The sequence below is a fragment of the Nelumbo lutea genome, chromosome 8 (genome assembly GCF_056320005.1).
Source record: "Nelumbo lutea isolate HS-2025 chromosome 8, American lotus-T2T, whole genome shotgun sequence".
In the NCBI taxonomy this organism is placed as follows: domain Eukaryota; kingdom Viridiplantae; phylum Streptophyta; class Magnoliopsida; order Proteales; family Nelumbonaceae; genus Nelumbo; species Nelumbo lutea.
The window spans coordinates 52,437,793-52,464,570 of NC_142691.1; the positions used below are offsets into that span (position 1 = coordinate 52,437,793).

General features: G+C 39.9%; 1 protein-coding gene across 4 annotated transcripts in view; it reads left to right on the plus strand.

Moving 5' to 3' along the window:
- The first annotated feature begins 4,233 nt into the window (after window positions 1-4,233).
- Window positions 4,234-26,778, plus strand: part of LOC148844177 (TMV resistance protein N-like) — a 53,139-nt gene continuing 30,594 nt past the window's right edge. Inside the window, exons 1-3 of one of the 4 annotated variants that reach the window (XM_088960125.1) lie at window positions 4,268-4,428; window positions 5,534-5,743; window positions 8,287-9,388. In XM_088960125.1, coding sequence (XP_088816251.1) covers window positions 4,286-4,428; window positions 5,534-5,743; window positions 8,287-9,388 — 1,455 coding nt within the window. In that variant the 5' untranslated portion in view covers window positions 4,268-4,285. Of the gene's footprint in view, window positions 4,429-5,170; window positions 5,744-8,286; window positions 9,389-26,778 lie in introns of those variants that run through there. The other 3 variants (XM_088960127.1, XM_088960126.1, XM_088960124.1) reach the window with 3 other exon arrangements.

Sequence of the window (26,778 nt, forward strand, 5' to 3'; positions counted from 1 at the left end):
CCGGGGCATCACCTCCTCATCTGGGTACTTGTAGGAGACCTCTGCCCACCCCGAGAAGGTGGTTCCGATGCCCGACTACCCCCACACCCCCCTTCGGGACCACTTATGGGAATTGCCAGAATCACTCAGAGACCGATCTAGTGGATGCGGAGGGGTACAATAGCTACCAAACTAACTCCCCTTACTACCACTAACCCAACGAGCATACAAAAATTTTTCGGTCGCCCACCAGCCCAATGGCCCGGACCAATGGTGGGAAACAATGGTTCTACAAAAGCACTGTTTCCCACTATCGGCCTTCCTTATTGGCACAGGGCATCTCGGCCTCATCTGGGTAGGTCTAGGGGCCCTCTCCCTTCCCTGTGCATGTGGTTCCATCGTCTGACTACCCCCGCACCCCCTCTCCAAAATCGCTTATGAGAATTACCCGAATCGCCTAGGGGCCAATACGGGGTGCGGAGGGGTGCGATGGCCACCAAACCCTCTCCTTTTATTGTCACTAAACCAATGAAAACCCCGAAACCTTCTGATCGCCTATCGGCCTTCCACGTTGGCCTGGGGCACCTCCTCCTCATCTAGGTACTTGTAGGAGACCTCTCCCCACCCCGAGAAGGTGGTTCCGCTGCCCGACTACCCCTGCGCCCCCCTCCGAGACCACTTCTGGGAATTGTTAGAATCACCCGGAGGCCGATCCAACGGGTGTGGAGGGGTGCAATAGCCACCAAACCCACTCCCCCTAATGCCACTAACCCAACGAGCATACAAAAATTTTGTGGTTGTCCACCGGCTCGATGGCCCGGACCAACGGTGGGAAACAGAGGTTTTACAAAAGCACCGTTTCCCACTGTCGGCCTTCCCTGTTGGCTCGGGGCATCTCTGCCTCATTTGGGTACATCTAGGGGACATCTCCCTTCCCTGTGCATGTGGTTCGACCGTCTGACTACCCCCGCACCCGCCCTCTAGAACCGCTTATGGAAATTGCCAAAATAGTCTGGGGGCCAATCTGGTGGGTGCTGAGGGGTGCGATGGCCACCAAACCCACTCCTTTTACTATCACTAACCCAACGAGCATCCTAAAACCTCCCAATCGCCCATTGGTCCAATGGCCCGGGTTGACGGTCTGAAATGGTGGTTCTGCAAAAGCACTATTTCCCATCATCGGCCTTTCCCGTTGGCCCAGGGCATCTCTGCCTCATCTAGGTATGTCCAGGGGACCTCTCCCCTCCCTGTGCATGTGGTTCCGCCGCCCGACTACCCCCGCTCCCCCCTTCAGGACCGGTTTTAGGAATTGCCAAAATCGCTCAGAGGCAGATCCCTGCACCCCTATTGCCACTAACCTAACAAGCATCCTGAAGCCTTCCGATCGCCCATCGGTCTGATGGCCTGAGCCGATGGTGGGAAACGGTGGTTCTATAAAAGCATTGTTTTCCATCGTCGGCCTTTCCTGTTGGTCTAGGTCATCTCCACCTCATCTGGGTATGTCCGGGGGACTTCTCCCCACCCTGTGCATGTGGTTTTGTTGCTCGACTACGAACGCGCCACCCCTCCGGGACCACTTCTAGGAATTGCTAGACTCACCTGGAGGCCGATTCGGTGGGTGCGGAGGGGTGCGATGGTCACCAAATCCACTACTTCCTACTGCCACTAACCTAACGAGCATCCTGAAACCTTCTGATCGCCCATCAGCCTGATGGTGGGAAACGATGTTTCTGTAAAAGCATCATTTCCCACCGTCGGCCTTCTCGTTGGCCTTGAGCATCTCCTCCTCATCTGGGTACTTGTAGGGGACCTCTTCCCACACCGAGGAGGTGGGTCCCCCACCCGACTACCCCCGCACCCTCCCTCCAGGACCTTTTCTAGGAATTGGCAGAATCGCCCAGAGGTCGATCCGATGGGTGAGGAGGGGTGCGATGGCCACCAGACCCCCTCCCTCCTATTGCCACTCAACCAACAAGCATCTTGACACCTTCCGAACACCCATTGGCTTGATGGCCCAAGCCGGTGGTGGGAAACGGTGGTTTTACAAAAGCCCTGTTTCCCACCGTCGGCCTTCCTTGTTGGCCTGGGGCATCTTTGCCTCATCTAGGTACATCCAAGGGACCTCTTCCCACACCATGGAGGTGGTTCTGCCACCCATTGGCCCTCGCGCCCCCCTAGACAGCTTTTGGAAATTGGCAAAATCACGCAGAGGCCAATCTAGTGGACTTCCTGGTGAGCCTGAGCTTCTCTGCCTCTTGTCGAATGGTATCTTCGATGAATTAAGATATACTTCTTAATCAGGAAAAAAAATCTTCTAAACAATTTACGTTTATATATTGATATTTAAAAAGTTGAAATAATTACAATAAGATACAAAAATAGTTCACCAACATGGAAACAAAAGGGGGAGTCTTTTAACGCAATATTAAAAACACTAAACCTACGTATTCACCATCAATGATGAACTATTTCCATACCACCAATGTAAGGAGAATAATAACAAAAAGAACAAAAACAAGTTGCTTAATTGTAGCCATCTTTTCAGTAGGTAACTCATGGACTAATTTCATCATCGTCTGCTCTCTCCACTTTTTCAAGGTATTCTAGAACATCGCCATGACGATTTCTCGATGTACATCATTAGACCAACTTCGAGGATTTGCCTACTCAAAAAATTTGCAACCACCAATATAATCACTTTCACTTGTTGGGTTATCAAACACCTGCTCCTGCAAGTGCAATACATGTCATTAGCAATATACATGCCTTACATCGATGCTAACAAATAATATCATCCCACTAAAAATATTACCTCGGATTTTAATCGATATCTATAAAATAACTTTTGTGGGTTATTTCGAGTTGTTGAAATTCGGAGGATGCATTTTCGTTTGCAATAGTAGTACTTAGTATCATATTGCAAACTACTCGGACATTCATTCCCGACACTTCGTTGGCTATTCATACCTACAAATGTTCATAACCCATGGTAACGACATTCATATCTAAATCAACATTAAACACTTAATTTTCATTAGAGTTGAACTAAGCAACATTCAAATATTCATTTGCAGAGGTCCTTATGGCAACCAATTATGGAAAAAAGTGTAACAAAGTAAATGCACGGGTGGCCAAACTAGAATGAATCGAGTACACAGGCGTTGTGCCGAAAATACAGGCTATCTTGGTTTGAATGGGGAAGAAGAAGACGTGGTGGTAAAATGCTTGACCTTCGAAATTTAGCTTCGGTAAGTAAGATGCTATAGAGCTCTTGGTTCGAATGAGGAAGAAGAAGACGTGGTAAAATGTTGTAGTTTTGAAATTTAGCTTTGGTGAGTAAGATATTGTGTTCGGTTTGAATGAGGAAGAAGATTGAAACTGCTACATTCGGTTCGAATGAGGAAGAAGATTGAAAGTTACCATTGGTAGTTTCGAGGAAGAAGAAAATGATGCTGCATTCTGTTCAAATGAGGAAGAAGAGTGGAAGTTACCATTGGTAGATTCGAGAAAGAAGAAGATGCTGCTGATTTGGTTTGAATGAGAAGACGATCAAAGATGTTTTGCCTTTGAGAAATGGGGTGAGCAAGAAGACAATGGAAAAATTCTTTAGCTTTCGCCTCTGAAAAGTGGAGACGCTGTTGCATTCGGTTCGAATGAGGAAGAAGACTGGAAGTTACCATTGGGATGAGGGGTCTAATAGGTAAGAAACTTTAATTTTGATGACATGGCAGGGGAGCTGAAATAAATTTTACATTTATTAAGTGGGGTGGCATTGATTCGTGATTCCACTGAACGTGGAACTTCATTATTTTGTATCTTTTATTTTTCTCATTTTCCTTTATTTTCTTCTTTTGCCATTTCATGAGGAATTATTGTAACTGGATTGTAGTCTAGTTTTTATCAAAGAGGTAATATGAAATTAATTGAACATATATTGTTTTGTTTCTTTTATCAACCCTACATTCTTGCTTTGATCCTGCAATACTTTTACAAAACCTTTAGATAGAAGACAATGGATTGAAAACAGAGAGGTGAAGATGTTCTTTAGGCTTAGTTACCAAACTGAGTGTTATGGAACTTTTATACATTTATGGGTTAGGTGTTCTGAAAAAAAACTAGGAAGATTGAATGGGTGTAAAAATACGCAATGTTGATGTGTCATTGTATGATTGGTACTGCTCTGATATTATTATTGGGAGATATTCACAATACATAATTGAGATATGCAATGGGACATTGTGGGGTGCCCCTTGTTGGGCGCAGATATAAAATCGGCAAGTGTAAGGAGTTCGGCCGCAAAATAAAGATGCACCATGTGTCCTTTCTCTCGTGTAACTGCTTCAAGTGTGTGAAGCCAATAAACGGCGGTGAACCTTGTTCCCTCCCATTCTCTTCCTCTCCAACTGGCGGCGGCCAACATCTATCACCGGCGACCAAAGAAAAATTCAGGTATTGATTTTTTTTTTCAAATTTTCTTCCCCAAAACATTTAGGTATTGCATTTCATTCTCAACTTTTGTTTTCCCCAAAACCTAAAATGTAACTTCATCTTACTGTACAGCAAACCAGTGTTAAGAATACCTGAGTTTTCCTCCGGTAATCGGTGTTGCATTTCATTCATGATTTCCTTGTATGCTTTCCCATGACCAATACCCGAGTTTTTGAGAAAGATTCTAACGACATCTACTATTCAGCACCGTTTATTATTTTTGTACGTTTTAAATGATTACACCAGAGAAAAGGTGCGTGGCAACTGGCGAGTCTTCATTTTGCGCGAACAGTGCCCATATACACTAGGCCCTGAAAAAAGCCGAACCCAAGTATAAGAGATCCGGCCTCGCCGTCAATAGAGTTGTCAGAAATTCGTTCACCATTTTGGTGATATAAATCCTTAAATGGACAACTTGGATCGGTCTGATAAGTGAATTTCAACTAATAAAAATTCATCCACAGGGCTCGAAAACCCAGGATTAATTTAGGACAAAAGAAAAAAGTTTGCACAATATCCCAAAGTTTAACTTACTCGCAAGTGCGCGTAGCGGATATTTGGACGGACGTGGAGTGGAGATTGGAGAAGAATCTTCACTTTTTCACCTTCGTTGCTTACACAAGACGCGAATTGTACACAGTACCCACCATATGTCCATCTCATTTCATCATTTGCCGCCATAACACTGCAACTAATTTCCTCTCTCAGTCACACGTTAATTCGTTGTTTCGGTGGCTGTTTTGGATCAATCTTCAGTGGTTTCTTCAAAGATGGCTAGTAAAGCTTCGCCATCTTCTGCTTCGAACCTTCAGTGGAATCACGACGTCTTCCTAAGTTTCAAAGGTGAAGATACCTACACGAATTTCACCAGTCACCTCTATACAGCTTTGGTCCAAATAGGAATTCACACTTTTAGGTGCAATATCGAACTTGGGAGAACCGAAGAAGTTGCTCCAGCAATACTGGAAGCAATAGAAAAGTCAAGGATTGCAATCATTGTTTTCTCTAAGAACTATGCTACTTCAAGATGGTGCCTTGATGAACTTGTGAAAATCTTGGAATGCAGAAAAAAGGTCGGTCAATGGGTTCTTCCCATCTTCTATGACGTCGACCCATCGAATGTCAGGAAACAGACAGGGAGTTTCTCGCAAGCGTTTATGACTCACGAAGAGCATTTCAGGGCTTTAGGGATGATAGAAAAGGTACAAAGGTGGAGGGAAGCTCTTACTGAAGCAGCAAACTTGTCAGGGTGGGATTTAAGAAGAGTTGCTACTGGGTAACCCTCATCAAACTTACCTTTTGCTTCTTATTTACTTTTGGGAATATCAGCTGAGGCCTGGGAGAAATTTTTAGGTCAATCGCAGTTCATGAAATATATAAAATTGGATTTATATTGAATTTTCCCAATATCTCTCACTGTCATGATATAATCCATTCTCTACGTCAATCTGTTGGCTTCAAAAAAAATTCAATATGTTGTTTGATTTATGTAATAATTAGTTTCTTTTTCTCTGAATGCGAAGCTTGAAGGTTGATTAATTGTGAAAAATTTGGGTTTTGGCTAGCTGTTTCTTATTAGGAATATACAAGCATTTTGTACCACGATCTTCGAATATTGAAATTCTCCAATGAGGGGAGCTTTGTCATAACGGGTTATGGGCTGGGATCACCTTAGATAAAGAGGCCTGCCTCACCATGGACCTGAAAAAATTAGATCAGTTAGCCAGGCTTCCCTCATGAGAATTAGCCATGAAGAAGGGGTCACAGCCGTGGTACCTCTGTCTTCTAATCAGGTCAGTCCAACCCTAACTTTGGGCTAGGTCCAATTAAGAGCCCTAGAGCAGGAGGCCTATCTTTAGGCTTTGTCACAAGAGTGTTCCATGGTGTTTCAGGAACCAACTGAACTGTCCTGTACATGGGTTCATGACCACCGAATACCATTGCTACCCTGGTTTGCTCTGACCAATGTCAAACCCTATAGATACCCATATTATTAGAAGCAATTGATAAATTAGTCCCTAAACTCTTGGACAAAGGATTAATCCAGCCAAGTACCAGCTCATTTTCTTCCCTAGTCTTGTTAGTAAAGAATAAAGATGACTCTTAGCGTTTTTGAGTGGATTATAGAGCCTTAAACCTGTCACAGTCTGAGTGGATTACACTGATAGCCAGCTATAAACTCTCGTTCAGTAGTTCCAAATTGCCATCTTTCTCTCTTGATGGCCAGCTTTAGACAGAGCCCTCCAAAATCACTGAATTTTGCTGGGTTCGCTCAGGTTGGTGAGTAATTAAGGAGGCCTTAGTTCATTGGTGACATCTATCAGTGGAAGGAGCCATGTGGGAACCCTATAATAACCTCTTACAGGAGTTTCCCAACATCAACCTGAACAGCAGGGCATTGTTAGACTACCGGTAGCCATAGACAATAGCCGACCCAGTTCAGGGAGCTTGCAGAGGCAAGATAGGACCCACAAACCTTACAATAGCTGATCAGGTCCATAGTGGAAGTCCACCAACCACAAATGGGCATCCTATCAAATGTATTTGTCATGTATATGTAAGAAGGCCATGTAAGTCAGTTGTTTGAGACCCACCTGGATCCTTTAACGTGAGCCTTAGCTCTCTGAATGTATAACAAACTATTAAAGTTGTTGAATGGGAGATCTTGGGTCAGAGAGACCCTTAACAGAATTTCATGGTTCTCCCTTCTCTGTCATCTTCTTCCCTCCTCTTTTCTTCTCCTCTCTTCTTATTTCTCTCCCTCTCCCTTTGTTGATTTCTCTTCTTACTTTCTTCTCTGAGGCTAGCTGTTCTAGCATCAAAGAAACAGATCTGATGAGCTGAAAGTTGGGTGATCTTGACATAGTCCTTTTGATGTGGGACGGTCAGGGGTCCTATTAAATTAGGATCTGGGGTTGGATTTTGTTGCGATGATTGAGGGCTGTAGGTGATTAAAGATGAATATGAATGAAGAAGAAGAATGATTGCTGTTAGGGTAGACTGCAAAGAGATAGGTCACTTAGAAGATGAAACGGGTGAGATAGAAGGGGAAAAAGAAGAAAAAATTCTGGAAAAAACAAGAATTCACTAAAAGAATCTTTATTTCTTCAAATAAACTCTCATTGAACTTCAATTACAATGACTATTTATAGACTCAACTTACTAACTCGGATTTTTGGACTAGGAAACTGACCCAAAACGACTTCTAATTGATTAGAACTAAGACAAATCAATAGATGACCCATAAAGACATTACAATGAGAACTCTAATTACTAAAACAATTCTGATAACATTTTCCTAATCCTACTAAGACTAACTTAATTGAAAGACACCAGAAATTACTAAAATAGTAATCCGTGAGTTTACTAAAAATAGTAAATCCATGAGTTATCATAAATAGTAGATTTAAATAAATATCTAAAAAGCAGAACCGTGTTATTAAGATGCCAACAACTAGAAAAAAATTGAAACAATACCAATATCGTATAACCCAGAAATTCTGAAATTGGCATAGGAATTGGAAAATTGGTTTGTCTTCTCATTAATTCTTTCCTTGCTTTTGCAACTGCATCACCATCGGCATGTATGCTGGTCTTTAATAACTTCTTTCTATACTTGTAAGTTGTTTTAAATCTCGAAAAAATGTTACTATCATATATGGTTTTTTATATTCTGTTTATATTCTAAACATTGAGCAGAATTCACCAAAACCAAACATCACCAAAGATGCTTAATATTATGTTTCCTATTGTCATTATGGTTTATATCAATTCACTACATGTTTATTTTGCTTTTTTTTTTTGAATCATTATTGGCAGGCATGCTTCAAAATTTATTCAAGGAATTGTCAGCGAGGTCTCAACTAAATTAAAGCAAACACACCTGAAAGTTGCTATTTACCCAGTTGGAATAGAATCCCGTGTAGAAAGTGTGATTTCATTGCTACATATGGATTCAAATGATTTCCGCATCATAGGAATCTATGGTATTGGTGGAATAGGTAAGACAACCCTTGCCAAGGCTGTCTACAACCTTATCTTTCGCAGATTTGAAGGTAGCAGCTTTCTTGCATATGTTAGAGAAGTTTCAGAGGAACCTAGTGGTTTGCTTCAGCTACAAGAAAAACTCCTTGCTGACATTCTAGTGAAAGAAAACTTAAAAATAAGCAGTATTGACATTGGAGTAAATATGATCAAGAGAAGACTCAAAAGCAAAAGGGTTCTTGTTGTTCTTGATGATGTAGATCACTTGAAACAATTAGAAGCATTAGCTGGAGAGTGTGATTGGTTTGGTTTGGGAAGCAGAATTATTGTGACAACTAGAGATAAAGACCTGTTGTGTGATCTTCAAGTGAGTGAAATATATACAGTTAAAGAGTTGGATAATGATGAATCCATTCAGCTATTTAGTTGGCATGCTTTTGGTAAAGACCACCCTAAAGAAGATTATGTAGAGCTGTCAAATGGCATAGTGGATCATGTTAGAGGGCTTCCATTAGCTCTTGAGGTCTTAGGTTCTTTTCTATCGGGTAGAAGTGTGTCTGAATGGAGAAGTGCACTAGAAAAACTCAAAATAATTCCTCCCAATCAAATTCAAAGAAAGCTTAGAATAAGTTATGATGCATTAGGTGGTGATGCAGAAAAGGATATTTTTCTTGATATTGCTTGCTTCTTCATTAGAGAGGACAAAGATTATATAATTAAAATACTAGATGGTTGTGGTTTCTGTTCAGAAAATGGAATCAATACTCTTGTTCATAGGTCACTTATAACAATTGATGAATATAACAAGATTAGAATGCATGACCTACTTCGAGACATGGGGAGAGAAATTGTTCGTGAAGAATGCCCTAAAGATCCTGGAAGACGCAGCAGACTGTGGTCTCATGATGATGTTTTTCATATACTGATGAAGAAGATGGTAAAACTAATACATGATCTTTATTTATTTTAGCACGTGAAATAATATTTAGTTGATTTTTACCATAATCAAGTGTATGTCAAAGCATATACATTTGGCGATGCATAGCCTTTTTTTTATGTCTACTGTGTATATCAAAGCATATACAGTTGATTATACAGTGATTATATTTTCAATAGCTTCAGGACTTCTCCCACTCCCAAGTAATAGGTCTTATTTCGCCTTAAAAAAAAGAAGAAAATAACTTGGATTAAACTTTAACCAATAACAATTTATGTAAAAACACAAAATTCAACCTAGTTTACTAATAAATACTATATAAATGTTAATTAAACTTGAGCTATAGATGCTTGACAAAGAAAGAGAATATATTTGAAAAAGGGCCAAAAAGTATAGGGCATAACCCTTCTTTTAGTATTTATACTAATGCAATAAAATTACAATTTAATCCTCCATTAGTAAAACTATAAAAGATTTAACACTAGAGAGAAATCCCTTGGATAAGCACCATTCGTCACTCCCCACCAAGTTAGTATAAATATTATGCATGCCTTAGACAGATTCTCTTCCAACTTAGATTGTGACAATCCCTTGGTCTAACAAATCAACCAGCCAGTTCCTTGATTTCAGAAAAAGGTAGACAAACATCTTGATAGGATGCTCTAAAAAAATCTCCATTTGCTACTCTTTCACGTACAAAATGCTTGCCAACTTTTATGTGCTTCGTATAGTAATATTGAACAAGATCGTTCGGAATATTAATAGCAGCTTGGTTGCCATTACCATCTTCATAAGATGATCAAAGACAACTCCTAGATCTATAATGAGAGTCTTTAGCCATAACAACTCACAAACTCCATGATCCATTGCTCTATTCTTAGTGTTGGTATTTGAGCTTGTTACTACTAATTGTTTATTGCACCTCTAGGAGGCAGTGTTTCCTAGAACAAAAGTGGACATTCTACCATCTACACTAACCTAGCCCAATTAGCATCAATATAGGCTTTCGCTTTCAAATGACCATTAGGGGCATATGACAATCCTCCACTTGGAGTACCCTTCAAGTAGCATAGTATTCTTTCAACTGTAGCAAGATTAGGAAGTTGAGGCTGATGCTTATATTGACTGATTACACTAACAAGATGAGAGATGTGTAGAAACTTTCCCACCAATCATTGATACACTCCCTTATTTTGCACACTTTACAACTCACAAATTGTATGGTTTGGGTGTATGGGAGTACTTATTTCCTTTGTTAGATGAATATATCCCTCTTAGGTCTTACAACTTTAATTCCCAGAAAATATCTAAGCTCGATGCGGTAGATCTCAAACTCAATTACCAAATATTGCTTCTACCAATGAATCCTAACCGTGTTACTACTTGTAAGACAATGAATATACATTTAAGGGCAAAGAAGTAAAACCTTGTTGGTATGTGTGATAAGACTTAGAACAAATGTCATTGTCTTGTGAGGTTGTGTCAGTCGAATCATGCAAGTTGCCTTGTGAGGCCACATTAATCTGATTTCATGAGTTGCCTTACCAATTCATTACATCCTGTCTCATAGGTTTCCTCGTAAAGTCATAACACCTTAATCTCGGAGCTGCCTTGCGAGGCCATAACAACCTCACCTTTCAAGAGTAAACTATTCTACCTTGCAGAGGCCACACTTATTTCACTAACTCCGTGAGGTGTTCAGAAGCAAATACACGTACATGTCTTGTGAGGCAAGCTGAACATCAAATAGAAGAGTATGGAAAAAGTCATGCTGAGGGTGTTAGATGTGTGATTGGTGCCTCAGGGAAAGCACGAGGTTGTACTGATACATGTCGCCCCTAAGGAGGCCCAAGGTCGTGATATAACAGCTTTGTGGTCCTGAGAATCAAGGAATATTTTAGAATTTTAGCTTCATGCATGTGGTCTTGCTCCCTTACATCTTTAAATAGGGAGACCATCATCTACGAAAGGGATTTGATTTCCATCGCAGACAAGGCTAAGTTTTCTTCAGAACAACATCTTCCTTCCCCACTTCCCATCCATCCTTATCCTTGTTGGCCTACATTACTAGTTATCATAGTATCATCTTTGTACACAATCAAAATTGTCACCACATCACCAACTTTCTTAAAGAAGAGAGGATGATCAAGCATGCAACTGTTTGTAGCCTACCTTATGAAGAGCTCCTCTAAATTGATTAATCCAAGTCTGGGGAGGTTGTTTCAAAACATATGTTTTCACAAGTCTACAAATCTTGATTTAATTTCAAGTAATTGACACACTAAGAGGTAATTCTATATATACTTCTTGTAGGCCACCATTTAGGGAGGCATTTTTGACATCCATTTGGTATAATGACCAATAGAAATGAGTTGTTAAGGATGTCAAGACATGGATAGTGTTTATCTTGGTCATCAGAGCAAAAGTTTCCAAGTAGTTAATGCCATGTCTCTATATATTCTTTGGCCACTAGATGAATCTTATGTCGCTCAATAGAATCATTTGCTTTAATCTTTATAGTGTATACCGATAGCCAATGTTGGGTTCTGCCATGGGGTAGCTCAACTAATTGCCATGTTTAATTTTTTTTAGAGCCTTCATCTTTTGAACCATAGCCTTAAGATTAGTAAGATTATTATGTAAAGGAAAAAACATTATCACAAGGAAGACTAGGAGTATCTATTGGAAACAATAGGAATAGGATGAATAAAATCAAGAGGAACAAGATTACTTGAATCCATGGAATTTGACTGAGTACATTTCCTTTTTTCCTTCAATAAAGCAATAGGAAGGTAAAGATTAGAAAGAGTATCATGTAAAGGCAAAACATTACCGCAAGGAAGACTAGGAATATCTACAGAAAGAGGAGGAATAGGATCAAAAGAAACAAGAGGAACAAGAATACTTGAATCCTCAGAATCTAACTATTGTGGAAGATTGACTTTTGAGTCACCTTGTGTTTAGCATATACTTGCAACTTTGGTCCTGGCTCATCAGTAGACCCAAGAGTATGAACAAATGGAACAGGAAGGGGAAGATAGGAGTGACTACTTTTTGTCTTTTACTACTACTCTCAACTTGAAGAGAGATTGGAAAAGAAAAGAAAGGTTGATGGTTAAAACAGGTTCTTGACAGTATGGCCGGCCAGAAATAAGAGGAAGAGAAGAGAAGAGAAGAAGAAGAGAAGAAGAAGAGAGAAGGGAGAAGAGAAGAGAAGGGATTTGCAATGTAACAGTGCTGGCGGCGCCAGCTTTATTATAATATATATAAGGCGGCATAAATAAGAAGGGAAAAGACCGTTGTGCCCCTGCTATAAGTGAGTACAATAACAGATATAACAAAATTGAAAAAATAGAAATAAAAAACACTTTAACTAGCCAAACAGACCCTAACACCAACAACTAAGTTATCTCAACACTCCCCCTCAAGTTGGAGCATAGATGTCAATCATGCCCAACTTGTCACACAAATCTTTGTGCCGTACATGATGAAGACCTTTGGTGAAGATATCTGCAAGTTGTTTTTCTAAGCTGACATATGGAGTACACACTTCTCCATTTTCAAGTTTCTCTCTAATAAAATGCTTGTCCACTTCAATGTGTTTCGTCCTATCATGCAGAACTGGATTAGCAGCAATATTGGTGGCAGCTTTATTGTCACAGTAGAGTGACATAGGATTGCTCACTGCAAAACCCAGTTCACCTAACAGATTTCTTATCCACATGATTTCAGCAACCCCATGAACCATTGCTCTATACTTTTCTTCAGCACTAGATCTAGCCACCACACTTTGTTTTTTACTTCTCCATGCGACCAAGTTTCCTCCTACAAAGGCACAATACCCACTAGTAGACTTTCGGTCATTGATTGCTTCTGCCCAATCTACATCAGTATATACTTCCACCTTTAAGTGACCATGTTTCTGGAACAACAAACCAGCTCCGGGAAACTTCTTGAGGTATCTCAAGATCCTCTCTACAACTTCAGAGTGAGTTGTCCTAGGGTTGTGCATGAATTGACTAAGGACACCCACTGCATAGGCAATATCAGGCCTGGTCATAGACAAATACAAAAGTCTTCCCACGAGTCTCTGGAACTTCTTCACATCTTTCAAAAACTCTCCTTGACTGTCTTCCAGATGATGATTTGATTTAATTGGTGATTCAATTGGTTTTACCCTCAACTTGCCTGTATCTTCTAGTAGATCTAGTACATATTTCCGTTGGGAAATAAAGATGCCCTTGTGATAGTGGGCAACTTCAATTCCAAGGAAATAACGTAAGGGGCCTAGATCTTTCACCTCAAATTGAGTGGCTAAGAATTTTTTGTCTCCGTATTTCAGCCTCCCAATCTCGTGTGATCACTATGTCATCCACATACACAATAAGAACTGCAATTTTCCCTTCACCTCTTTTCACAAATAGAGTGTGATCTGACTAGCATTGTTTGAACCCCATCTGTTGAATTTCTAAATGGAACTTGCTAAACCAAGCCCGAGGTGATTGTTTCAACCCATATAAAGATTTTTTTAACCTGCACACCTTTTGTTCGCTGCCTTTGGCACAAAAACCTGGAGATTGGGTCATGTACACTTCTTCCAAGTCACCATTCAAGAAAGCATTTTTGATGTCCAATTGGTGAAGTTCTCAGTCAAGATTTGCTACCAATGAAAGAAGAATCCTGATAGAGTTCATCTTGGCTACTGGAGCAAAAGTTTCTGCATAGTCCACTCCATATACCTGTGTAAAGCATCTTGCTACCAGTCTAGCCTTGTACCTTTCAACAGTTCCATCAGCCTTGTGTTTCACTGTGAACACCCACTTGCACCCCACTGGTTCCTTCCCTTCAGGAAGGTCCACAAACTCCCAAGTGCCACTTTTGTGTAAAGCATCAATTTCTTCCTGCATTGCATTTGTCTATTCAGGTTTAGACAAAACTCTGCCACATTCTTAGGGATGGGGACACTGTCCATAGAAGAGAGGAATGCACGGTATGAAGGTGAAACATGATCATAGGACACAAAATTAGAGATAGGATAATTAGTGGTACAAGACCTAACACCCTTTCTCTTAGCAATAGGAATATTAAGATCATTGATGATAGGTGAATCAACATTTAGAGGAACAGACATATCAATAGGAGCAAGTGTATCTGGCTGATGAGACGGATCTGCCTCGGGTGAATCCGATGATGTTGGTTGCATAGTGTCAGGTTCCACGGCTCTTGAATTCTGCTGGCTTTTATGGCGACGATGAAAAACTCGGAATGGAGGAGGATCGAGTAAAGGAGGTAGTTGAGTTTGAGTCGCCTGTTTCTCCTCAACCCTACTCTCCCCCTGAGGAGAAACTGAGAAAAAAGATTGATTCTCAAAGAATGATACATCAATGGAGACATAGTACTTGTGGGAGGTAGGATCATAGCAGCGATACCCCTTTTGAGATAAAGGGTAACCAAGAAAAACACAGGGAATAGCCCGATGATCAAGCTTACCTCGAGTAGGGGACAGGTTATGGACAAAGCAACGACACCAAAAAAACACGCATCGGAATGGTGGAGAACAGGGCTGTAGGAAACAAAAGCTGATGTGGGGCCTTATACTCTAGTAGCCGAGAGGGCATGCGATTTATGATATATGTTGGAAGATTTCTATAATTATGTATTATATTTGATTTTGTGTTATTTTAAGTAGTTGAGAGATTTGTGAGCTGTACAAATTTTTTAGGAATCAGCTTTATCTTCCCTTTAATTAGGGAGATATGTCACCTAGTTTGTATCCTTTAATTAGGGAGATTTGTTACCTAGTTTGTATCATTTAATTAAGGAGATTTGTTACCTAGTTTGTTTCCTAAAGAGAGCTATAAATTTCGATGTACAGAAGCATAATGAAACATCCCATTCTTCATATCTTTCTGTCTCTTCTTTATGGTATCAGAGCAGAAAAGACCTAGGGTTTGTTTCTGCATTTCTGTCCCTAAAAATGTCTGAAGTCACGTCCAGTTCTCAGCCTTCTCAGCCTGAGCCCCAGATTGTCCGGAATCTACCTGAAAATCACTCTATTTAGATCACTACAATCCGACTAAATGGTGACAACTTTCTCCGGTGGTGACAATCTGTTCGCATGTATCTCAGAGGGAGAGGGAAAATTGGCTATATCACAGGAGACACGAAGAAGCCTGATGTGAAGGATCCAGCCTATGCTGTTTGGGATGCTGAAAATTCCATGGTGATGACTTGGTTGGTTAACTCCATGATTGAAGAGATAGGTGCAAATTATCTCTGCTATTCTACAACCAAGGAATTATGGGACAATGTCTCATAGATGTACTCTGATTTGGAGAATCAATCCCAAGTGTACGAATTATCTCTACAACTCGGAGATATTCGCCAAGGTGAGAACTCTGTGACTAAGTATTTTAATTCTCTTAAGAGAATTTGGCAGGACCTGGACTTATTCAACGATTACGAGTGGAAGTCACCCGATGACTGCAATTATCACAAGAAGATGGTGAATATTGGCCGAGTCTTCAAGTTTCTTGCAGGTTTAAACGTTGAATTCGATGAGGTTCGTGGCCGAATTATTGGAAGAAACCCTCTGCCCACAATTGGTGAAGTATTTGTAGAAGTACGTAGAGAAGAAAGTCGGAGACAAGTGATGCTTGGAAAGAAGGCTGTAGGTACAACCGGACCTGTGGAAGAGTCAGCCCTGATTATTTCCGAGGCCCAAGTCAGTCGAAAGTCAGCCCAAAATCAGCGGGTTGGAGACAAGAATAACCTACGCTGTGACTACCCAATTGGAGGGTGAACAAACCTAGTGGACAGAATATACCTACAGCAAACGAGGCTGAATCATCCCCATTCAGCAAAGAGCAAATAGATCATCTACTTAAACTTCTAAAATCTTATTCGTCACCTAATACTCCTGTCGGGTCTATGGCACAAACAGGTAGTAATTCTTTGGCATTCTCAATGCTAGGAAAATCCGGCCCTTGGATCATAGATTCAGGGGCCTTTGATCATATGACAAGTTGCTCTAACCTATTTAGTTCCTATTATCCTTGTTCTGGTTTTGAAAAAGTGAGAATAGCTGATGGTAGTCTTTCATCTATTGTAGGCAAAGGAAACATTAAAATTTCAGAAAAAATTACTCTGAAATCTGTTTTACATGTTCCAAAACTTGCCTGCAATCTTCTTTCTGTCAGTAGATTGTCGAAAGATACTAACTGCTCCATTCTTTTTCTTCCTTCTACTTGTGTTTTTCAGGACCAGAACTCGGGGAAGACGATTGGAACTGCTAGAGAGATAAATGGACTCTACTACTTTGATGAAACCTCTACTGGTAATAAAAAAGTTCATGGTTTAAGTAGTACGAGTTCAATCCCTGTCTGTGATCAAGTTATATTATGGCATAGAAGATTAGGACATCCTAGTTTTCCATATCTCAAATATTTATTTCCTAAAGTGTTTAAAGGAGTTGATTGGTGAAAACTTCATTGTGAGTCTTGTCATTTGGCTAAAGATCATCGTGCTTTATTTCCAGTAAAACCTTATTCTGCTTCAAAACCATTTTATGTTACATAGTGATGTTTGGGGCCCATCTAAGGTTAACACACTTTCTGAAAAAAAAATGGTTTGTGACTTTTATTGATGACCATACAAGGGTATGTTGGGTTTACTTGTTGGAAAGGAAATCAGAGGTTGAACAAAGATTTAAAGAAAATTTCCTAATGATTGAAAATCAATTTCAAACCAAAATTGGTATTCTAAGATCAGATAATGGGACTGAATACTTTAACAAATACTTAGGAGCATTTCTAACTGAAAAAGGTATTATCCATCAATCAACTTGTCGTGACACCACAACAGAATGGAATTGTTGAAAGAAAAAATAGGCACCTTCTTGAGGTAGCTAGAGCCATCATGTTTTCTATGAATGTACCTAAATATCTCTGGGGAAATGCTCTCCTAACTGCATGTTATCTGATAAATAGAATGCCATCTCGAGTTTTAAAATATGAAACTCCTTTACAGAATCTAAAAAATTGTTTTCCCACATCTCGAATAACTACGGATCTTCCTTTAGAAGTGTTTGGTTGTGTCTGTTATGTGTATATACCAAATGTTTTTCGATCAAAACTGGATCCAAAAGCTGAAAAATGTGTGTTTCTTGGTTATGCATCTAATAAAAAAGGGTACAAATGCTTTAATCCAGTTACAAAGAAATTTTTTGAGAGTATGGATGTACACTTTGTTGAGGACCAACATTTCTTTCAAAAAAATTCTCTTCAGGGGGAGAACATAAGTAAGGAAGATAATTTTTTGGGAAACTTTACCTATTCTAGAAGAATTTATACCTTTGATTAATTCTGATAAGCAAGGTTCGGAAACAATTGTTGAAAGAATGGAACCTAGTGATGGTACTCTTAATCCAAATTTGCCAGATACTACGTTATCAGAGACAGGGGGAGAAGTACTTCAAACGGATCACAATCCTCATCCTGAGCTTCAGTTTTATACCAGGAAGAAGTTTCACAAAAGTACTACTGTTCCAGTTGTTCCTACAGCAGAAGTCCAATCCAATTTGCCGAGTGAAGATCCTACAACTCAGAGTAATCCTTCTTCTACCCCTATTCCGTCTTTATCTAATGATTTGCCTAATCTGTCTTCTTCAGATCTTGACATTCCAATTGCATTAAGAAAAGGTACCCGAACTTGCACAAAACATCCTATTGCAAAATACTTGTCATATGAGAAATTATCACATACTCATAAAGCATTTGTGTCTAGGATTTCTAATCTGTATGTGCCAAGAACTGTTCAGGAAGCATTAGATGATCCGAAATGGAGGTTAGCTGTGATGGAAGAGATGAATGCTCTTAGAAAGAGTAATACATGGAGTATTATCGATCTACCCCATGACAAGAAGACAGTCGGGTGCAAATGGGTGTTTACAGTAAAGTGCAAGGCTGATGGAAGTGTGGAGAGATACAAAGCAAGACTCGTAGCAAAAGGATTTACCCAAACTCATGGTATAGACTACCAAGAGACTTTTGCTCCTGTTGCTAAAATTAACTCTATCAAAATACTTCTTTCCCTTGCAGTTAATTTTAACTGGCCACTTTGTCAATTCGATGTCAAGAATGCATTCTTGAATGGAGACCTAAAGGAAGAAGAATATATGGACTTACCACCAGGTTTTGAAGAAAGTCTTGGAAGAGGCAAAGTTTGCAGGTTAAAAAATCCCTATATGGGCTAAAGCAATCACCAAAAGCTTGGTTTGAACGATTTGGGAATGCAATAAGGTGGCACGGCTTCTCACAAAGTCAAGCTGATCATACTTTATTTTTCAAGCACTCCACCGAAGGTAAAATAGCTATTTTGATAGTGTATGTAGACGATATTATCATGATTGGGGATGATTTATTTGAAATCAACAAGTTGAAGAATAAGCTTGAGGCTGAATTAGACATTAAAGACCTGGGAAAACTTAAGTATTTTCTCGGAATGGAGTTTGCAAGGTCCAAGGAGGGAATCTTTATCATCCAACGCAAATACATTCTTGATTTGCTTAAGGAGACAGGGATGACAGGTTGTAAAGCCGCTGAAACTCCAGTGGACCCAAATATGAAGTTAAAAGCAGTAACAGTAAATGAGGTGGTTGATCGAGAATGTTATCAAAGATTAGTTGGAAGACTAATCTATTTGTCGCACACAAGACCTGACATAGCCTTTGCAGTAAGTGTAGTAAGTCAGTTTATGCATTCACCTGGACCTACTCACTTTGAAGCTGTGTTCAGGATTTTGAGACATCTGAAAGGAACTCCGGGGAAAGGACTCTTGTTCAAAAATAGGGGTCATCTCCAAGTCGAAGCCTACACAGATGCAGATTGGACAGGTGATATAAATGATAGAAGATCTACTTCAGGTTACTGCACTTTGGTAGGAGGGAATTTGGTCACCTGGAGAAGCAAAAAACAGAGTGTTGTAGCAAGGAGTAGTGCAAAGGCAGAATTCCGCTCTGTTGCACATGGCTTTTATGAAGTGTTATGGATCAAAAGGCTCCTAGAAGAATTGAAGGTTCCTACACCAACACCTATTAAAGTCTATTGTGATAACAAGGCAGCTATTTCCATAGCTCGTAATCCAGTTCTACATGATAGAACAAAGCATGTAGAAGTGGGTAAACATTTCATCAAGGAGAAGATAGATAGTGGTGTGATATGCATGTCCTACATACCCACCACGAGCCAAGTAGCAGACATTCTCACCAAAGGGCTTCCTAGGGCACAATATGAGAACTTAGTTAGCAAGCTTGCCATGAGTGATGTATTCATGCCAGCTTGAGGGGGAGTGTTGGAAGATTTCTGTAATTATGTATTGTATTTGATTTTGTGTTATTTTAAGTAGTTGAGAGATTTGTGAGCTGTACAAATTTTTTAGGAATCAACTTTATCTTCCCTTTAATTAGAGAGATATGTTACCTAGTTTGTATCCTTTAATTAGGGAGATTTGTTACCTAGTTTGTATCCTTTAATTAGGGAGATTTGTTACCTAGCTTGTTTCCTAGAGAGAACTATGAATTTCGATGTACAGAAGCATAATGAAACATCCCATTCTTCATATCTTTCTGTCTCTTCTTTAATATATGTAGCACACAAGACTGCATCCATCCAAGAACGTTTTGGCACATTCATATGAATTAATAAGCCACGAGCTACTTCGAGAAGGTGGCGGTTCTTCCGTTCAGCAACACCGTTTTGTTGGGGTGTCCTGGCATAAGAGCTTCGTTGAAGTGACCCACTCGAAGCCAAAAACTCCGTGAGATCACTATGGAAGTATTCCTTCACATTGTTCGACTGGAAGATATGGATTTCCATTTGGAACTGAGTGAATACCATGCGTTGAAAATCTTTCACAATTTTTGGCACTTCATCTCGAGATCGCATAGAGTAAACCCAGGTGTATCTAGAATAATCATCAATCAAGGTAATGAAGTACTTATAGCCAGCCTCAGTAGGTAGAGTAACAAGGCCCCAAATATCAGAATAAACAATATGAAATGGAAATTCAGATCTTTTATTTTGCAAAGGTAAAGAACTTCTACAATGCTTGCTCAATTGACATGTCTGATACTGTAACTGACTCACTAACAACGATTCAAACAACTTTGGAAACATAATTTTTAATGACTCAAAAGAAAGATGACCTAGATGACTATGCCATAAATAGGCTTGACTCTCACTTGACGAACTCATGGACTCTGTAGCCACAAGACTAGATTTATTCTCCAACATGTAGAGACCATCTACCATGCTTCCTCCACCAATCGTCTTCCCCGAGGCCAAATCTTGAAACACACATGAAGACGGAAAAAAAGTGGCTGAGCAGTTCAAGGAGTGAGTTAGACTACTAATGGACAACAAATTAATAGGTAATTTCGGAACATGCAGTACATTAGGAAGGGTAAGGCCAAGTGGGAGAGGTATGGTACCTCGGCCAGCTATGGTAGAAAAAGAACCATCATCTAGTCTTACCTTATCTCTCCCAGAGAGAAAGTTATATGTCTGAAACAGATTTGACTTATCGGTCATGTGGTTTGAGGCTCCGGAGTCAATAATCCAAGGAGAATCAGTGGCATGAGATGACACATGGAAGGCAGTGGCAGCATTACCTGATGTAGACGTAAACAAGGTAGAGGGAGTAGGTCCAGAATCCATCTGGCGGAGAGTCCTACCATACAATTCCAAATGTTCACGAAAGGAGTTGATAATATCTTCCTTAGGGTCAGAACTGGGATGCCTCTCCTGAGTTACCAAAGGACTAGTCTCTGTTGACGCCATATTAGCTGAGTTATACTTTTTCTGATTCTGCTGGCCTAGTTTCTTGCCTTGATCAGGTGTTGACTTCTTACCCAAATCTTGTGCCCATTTAGGTTTTCCATGGAGATCCCAACATGTATCTCTCGTGTGTCGTGTCTTCTGGCAGTGAGTGCACCAAAGTTTGCTCTTATCATCTGTTTTTTTTCTGAGAGTCACCCTTTTTAAAACCACCTTTGACATTTGTGCCTGAATTTCCCCAGACAACTAGGGCAACTGACTCCCCTTCTACACCATTCATCACACTTCTTCTACTCTCTTCGGACTGCACCAAGGCATACACCTCCTGAACTGATGGCAAGTCTTTACTACCCAAGATCTGCACCCTGATGGTCTCATACGAAGGATTCATCCCTAGGAGGAAGGCAAAGACTCGTTGCTAAGACACAAGTGACTTATATGCCTTTGCATCTTCATCACACTTCCAATTCACATTCTGATAGTGATCAAGTTCTTTCCATATTGATTTTAAATCAGAATAGTACATCGAGAGACTCCTCTCCCCCTGGTTGCAAGTAGAGGATTCAGCTTGCAGTTGATATATCTTGGCATAGTGTTTTTGCTTTGAATAGATGGATTTCGCTTGTCCCATATCTCACAAGCAGTTTCAGCCCACATAAAAGTCTTCCTTGTGGCAGCATGGAAACCAAGAGCCAAGACATCATCATACTATTCTCTTGGTTCCACCTATCATATTCAGCACTTCCGTACTTCGGTTCCTTCACTCTCCCATTGATGTATCCTATTTTCCCCCTACCAGTGATGTAGAGTTTTATTCCCTTAGACCACTCAAGGTAATTCAGACCATCAAAGGGAATAACAGCAATGGGAAAACTCATATCCATTCCCCCACTCACTCCATTGTGGCTCCCTGAAATTTCTGAAGTAGCAGAATTCTCAGGCGACATGGTCAAAACAGATAATCAATCCCAAACACCGGACTTAGGACCCCTCCTTACTCTACAAAGAAATGCTCCACTCAGTCAACACCCACACACTTGGGTTTGAAAATAGGCTGAGCACAAATAGTACCAATTTCAGGGCAAAACAGAGGCAATACTTGGCAGATTTCAGACCTGTACGGTTTTAACAGTCCCAACCCACCAGCCTTCCAGAATGTCGAAAACCATTAATCAGCAGGAGAGATCCTTATCACTTATAATCAAGTCAAATTATTTGAGATGACAAGTCATCCTTGACTTACAGTCATCTTAACACATGAACAGGATTACATGATCCAAAAAAAAAAGGTATATTGATCCGACAGCATTCAGCAGTTCAGATTCATTTGGTTTTTTACTTGGTACACGACCAAGGAGGATAAAGAAGAGAAAACGGAAGAACTGTACTAGTTATAGAGCTGTTTTCCTCAGTCTAGATTCAGATCTCTGTTCCGCCCAGATTCAGCAAGTTTGTTCGATCTGTTCTCTCAGTGAAGTTTGTTCGATCTGCTCTCTTGGTCAGTATTCCTGCTTTGATACCATCTTGACAGTATGACTGGCCAGAAATAAGAGGAAGAGAAGAGAAGAGAAGAAGAAGAGAGAAGGGAGAAGAGAATAGAAGGGATTTGGAATGTAACAGTGCTGGCGGCGCTAGCTTTATTGTAATATATATAGGGCAGCAGAAATAAGAAGGGAAAAGACCCTTGTGCCCTTGCTATAAGTGAGTACATTAACAGACATAACAGAATTGAAAAAATAGAAATAAAAAACACTTTAACTAGCCAAACAGACCCTAACACCAACAACTAAATTATTTCAACACAGGTGATATCTTAAGACTATATACTTACCAGATTAAGGGTTGTAGCATTTGTACCCTTTCTTTTTACTGGAATACCAAGGAAGACACATTTAATGGCTTTAAGGTCAAATTTGACACAAGAGGAACTAAGATCATGCACAAAATAGACACACTTAAAGACTATCAAAGGAAGACTAAAAATAGGACCATCACAATGAAACAGTTGAAGTGAGGATTTAGACTGAGCACTTTAGATGGTAACCTGTTAATCAAGTAGACCAGCTTGAACGACATCATCCCAAGAGTGAGTGGGAACATGCACCTAGAATAATAAACTTTGAGCCACCTCAAACAAATGCTTGTTCTTCCTTTTTGTAACATCATTCTGATCAGGTGTATATGTGCATGGACTTTGATGAATAACCTTCTTTTCAAGAGATTGAGCAAGTCTCTTTCCAAAGTTTTCCTTTGTATTATTTGATATGAAATTTTTTATTTTCTTTAAAAATGATCCTCCACCATGCTATCAAAACTTTTGATAGTCCGTGGAACCATTTCTTTGCACCTAAGGATATACATACTGTTGTAAGGACTATAAATTACGCAAAAAGGTCAAAACATTCTAGGGTTTCTAAGGTGAAAAATAATTCTTTTAACAGTCAAAGAATAGGAGAAACAAAATTCTCAATGGAAAAGCAGTTTCTCCTAGGATTGGTCTAGCCTTAGATGACCCAATTTGATTTGAAAATTCAAATAGGTCCACACCTGACATGAAGACCACAAATCGCAACTCCCAAAGTGGTTGTTCACACCCAACGGTGAGCTTGATTTTCCAACCTTTGTGATTCGATTTGCACACCAACTTTGTGATTTTTTCTGGAAAACATAGAGAAAATAAGAGGGAATTATCTCCTTCAAAGGCCTGATCAAACTAGGGTATGGATGCCAAGAGAATGCATGAGAATTTTTGTCTAGATCTCTCTTACTCTATCTTTTATAGAATTGGCAAACCAAAATGTCACTAGGAGTTTCCAAATCTGAGTTCTAATTAAATTATAAGTTCTCTAATTTGGCAACACTCCTAACTACATTAGTAATAAGAGAAACCCAAGCCCATTAGCAATTTGACCCAAGTAATCCATCCTAGCATGACAACTTGAGCTAGTCATGTGACTAGTCGTACTAGCTCTTAGAATGGGCTAGGCCATAACTCAAGTGGTCCTTAGGTCATGTTTGGGAGTGCTTAAAAATAAGTGCTTATTTAGGCTGGGACCACACCATTAAGCACTTATTGGTGTTTGGGAAATAAGCCTGAAATAAGTGCTTATTTGAAAAGGGTTTATTTTTAAGCTAAAATTTCCAGCTATTTTTAAGTGCTTAAATAATAAGCACTTATTGAATTTTTTCTCCTAGAATTGTCCCTGGTCAATTTTTAGAATATCGGTTATCCCCTTTCAATGTAAAAAATGTTGGGCACAGCTAGTGGCACCACCGGTGACTTCCTAGGCTAGAATGGTGGCACACTGCTTGACGAATTGTCCACTAGCTCTATTTTCAATCCACCAATATAGAAACTATTACATTAATTGTCGTTTGTCATGTCCAAGAGGGCTTGATTTGAAGATTTGGTCTTGGTGGGAACCTGGGAGGAAGGCATTTAGCATTTTGGGTTTTGGAAACTGAGATTGCAAAGTCTTTAGCAAAGAGAGAGAGAGACAATGGAGAGAAAGAAAGGGATGATGAAAGATGGTGGGATTGAGTATTCTCCTCAAAGCCCAAAAGAATCTTAAGGAAAGCCCATAGGTCATCAATAAAACTACTAGAAAAATCTTAAGCATCGCGATGGCAATGATTGCAGAGTCCCCATGATGGTTCTTTGAACAATCATCATTTTTTTTCATTTATTTCATACATGGTCGTAAAGGTTCTGAACAATGAAGGAAGGTGGCATCTCCTAGCTGAAGGTGACTCTCAGGTGGTAACAAAGTGGCTTCTAAACCCGGATACTACCATTTGGGGCTACAAAGATCTCATCAAAAAAGTAAAGTGGTTAACCAACAATATGAGGGTTGAGGTAAAATGGATTAGTAGGTCTGCTAATTCTATGGCTGATGCTTTAGCCAAACAGGGGGTTTCCAAGGAAGATCTTTTTTGTGCTTCTTTATAAGTTATTATTAATATGGAAATTTGTACTTAACTAGCTTGGAGAGGTTGCAACTCGTGCCTCTCCTCGGGGAATTTGTTCTATTGTCTATTGCTGATTAATAAATTTATTTCAATTATCAAAAAAAAAAAAACAATGAAGGATGGTCATTGATATATTTGTATTGCAATAATAATCACAACCAATGCATCTTGTAGCACATGTGCAGCATGCTTGATTGGAATTGCAAAGTGATTGTGTGTTTTTTTAGTGTTTTCACGGAGTGTAACTGTCAGTTCCCATCTTGTGAAATGGACATCCTTTATTTGAGTTGTTGAGTGTAGGAAGAGGGAAGGAAGAAGAAGAAGAAGAAGAAGAAGAAGAGTTACGAGAGAGAACTTGGGTGTCACTGTTTTTTTTTTTTTTTGATAATTGAAATAATTTTATTAATCAGCAATAGACAACAGTACAAAGTCCCCAAGGAAAGGCACGAGTTGCAACCTCTCCGGGCTAGTTAAGTACAAATTTCCAAATTAATAACAACTTACATAGAAGCACAAAAAAGATCTTCCCTAGAAACCCCCTGTTTGGCTAAAGCATTAGCCAAAGAATTAGCAGACCAACTAACCCATTTTACCTCAACTCATATTGCTGGTTAACCACTTTACTTTTTTGATGAGATCTTTGTAGCCCCAAATGGTGGTATCCAAGTTTAGGAGCCACCTTGTTACCGCCTGAGAGTCTTCTTCAACTAGGAGATGCTCCACCCCAAGCTGGTTGGCGATCTGAATTCCTTGTACTGTAGCAAGGATTTCTACCCTTGTGGAATCCCCCACTCCCACTGGTCCTAAGAATAGGGAAATTATGTTGTTGTCCTTATTTCTTAGGATACCCCCTATACCTGAAGGCCCGGGGTTGCCTTGGCTGCTTTCATCAAAGTTCAGCTTGATGACACCTTCCAAAGGCAGAATCCATTCTGACAGAATTCCATCATTCTTTGTTGAAGTGTTAGCTATTACTAGCCAATTCCTCCACAAGTCATCAAAGATATCCACAGTTTTCAGCCAATGGGTTGCTCTTGTTAGGATACAATTCTTTATTTCATCTAACCCTCTTTCCTTCTCTAAGAAAATTCTTGCATTCCTTTCCTCCCAAAGAGTCCACAGAGTGGCTGCCCTGACACATTTCCACATGACCTTACCTCTTCTAGTGGGCCAAACAAAGACAGATGGGTTGAATAACAAGCTTAAATCAGAAGGCATAGACCACCTACCTCCAAATAAACAAAGGCTCCACCTCCATATAGCTGTAGCAAAGGAACAGGAAATCAGCAAATGGAAACAGTCCTCATTCTCGGCCTTACACAAGGAACACCGATTTGGGGAAAGACAAAGCGAGGGTCTCTTTTTCTGTAAGTTTTCCAAAGTATTGATTTTCCCATAGAAGACTTCCCAGCAGAATACAACAATTTTTGGGGGAATAGGTCGCACCTAGACTTTTTTGACAGGGAATCCTTGGGAAATGGGGTTAGAACTGAGGGATTTTAGAAAAGAAGAGCAAGTAAAAGTACTTTTTGGAAGAGGAGTCCAAACCCTTTGATCAGAAGAATTGGGGTCCAAGCAAACGGATTC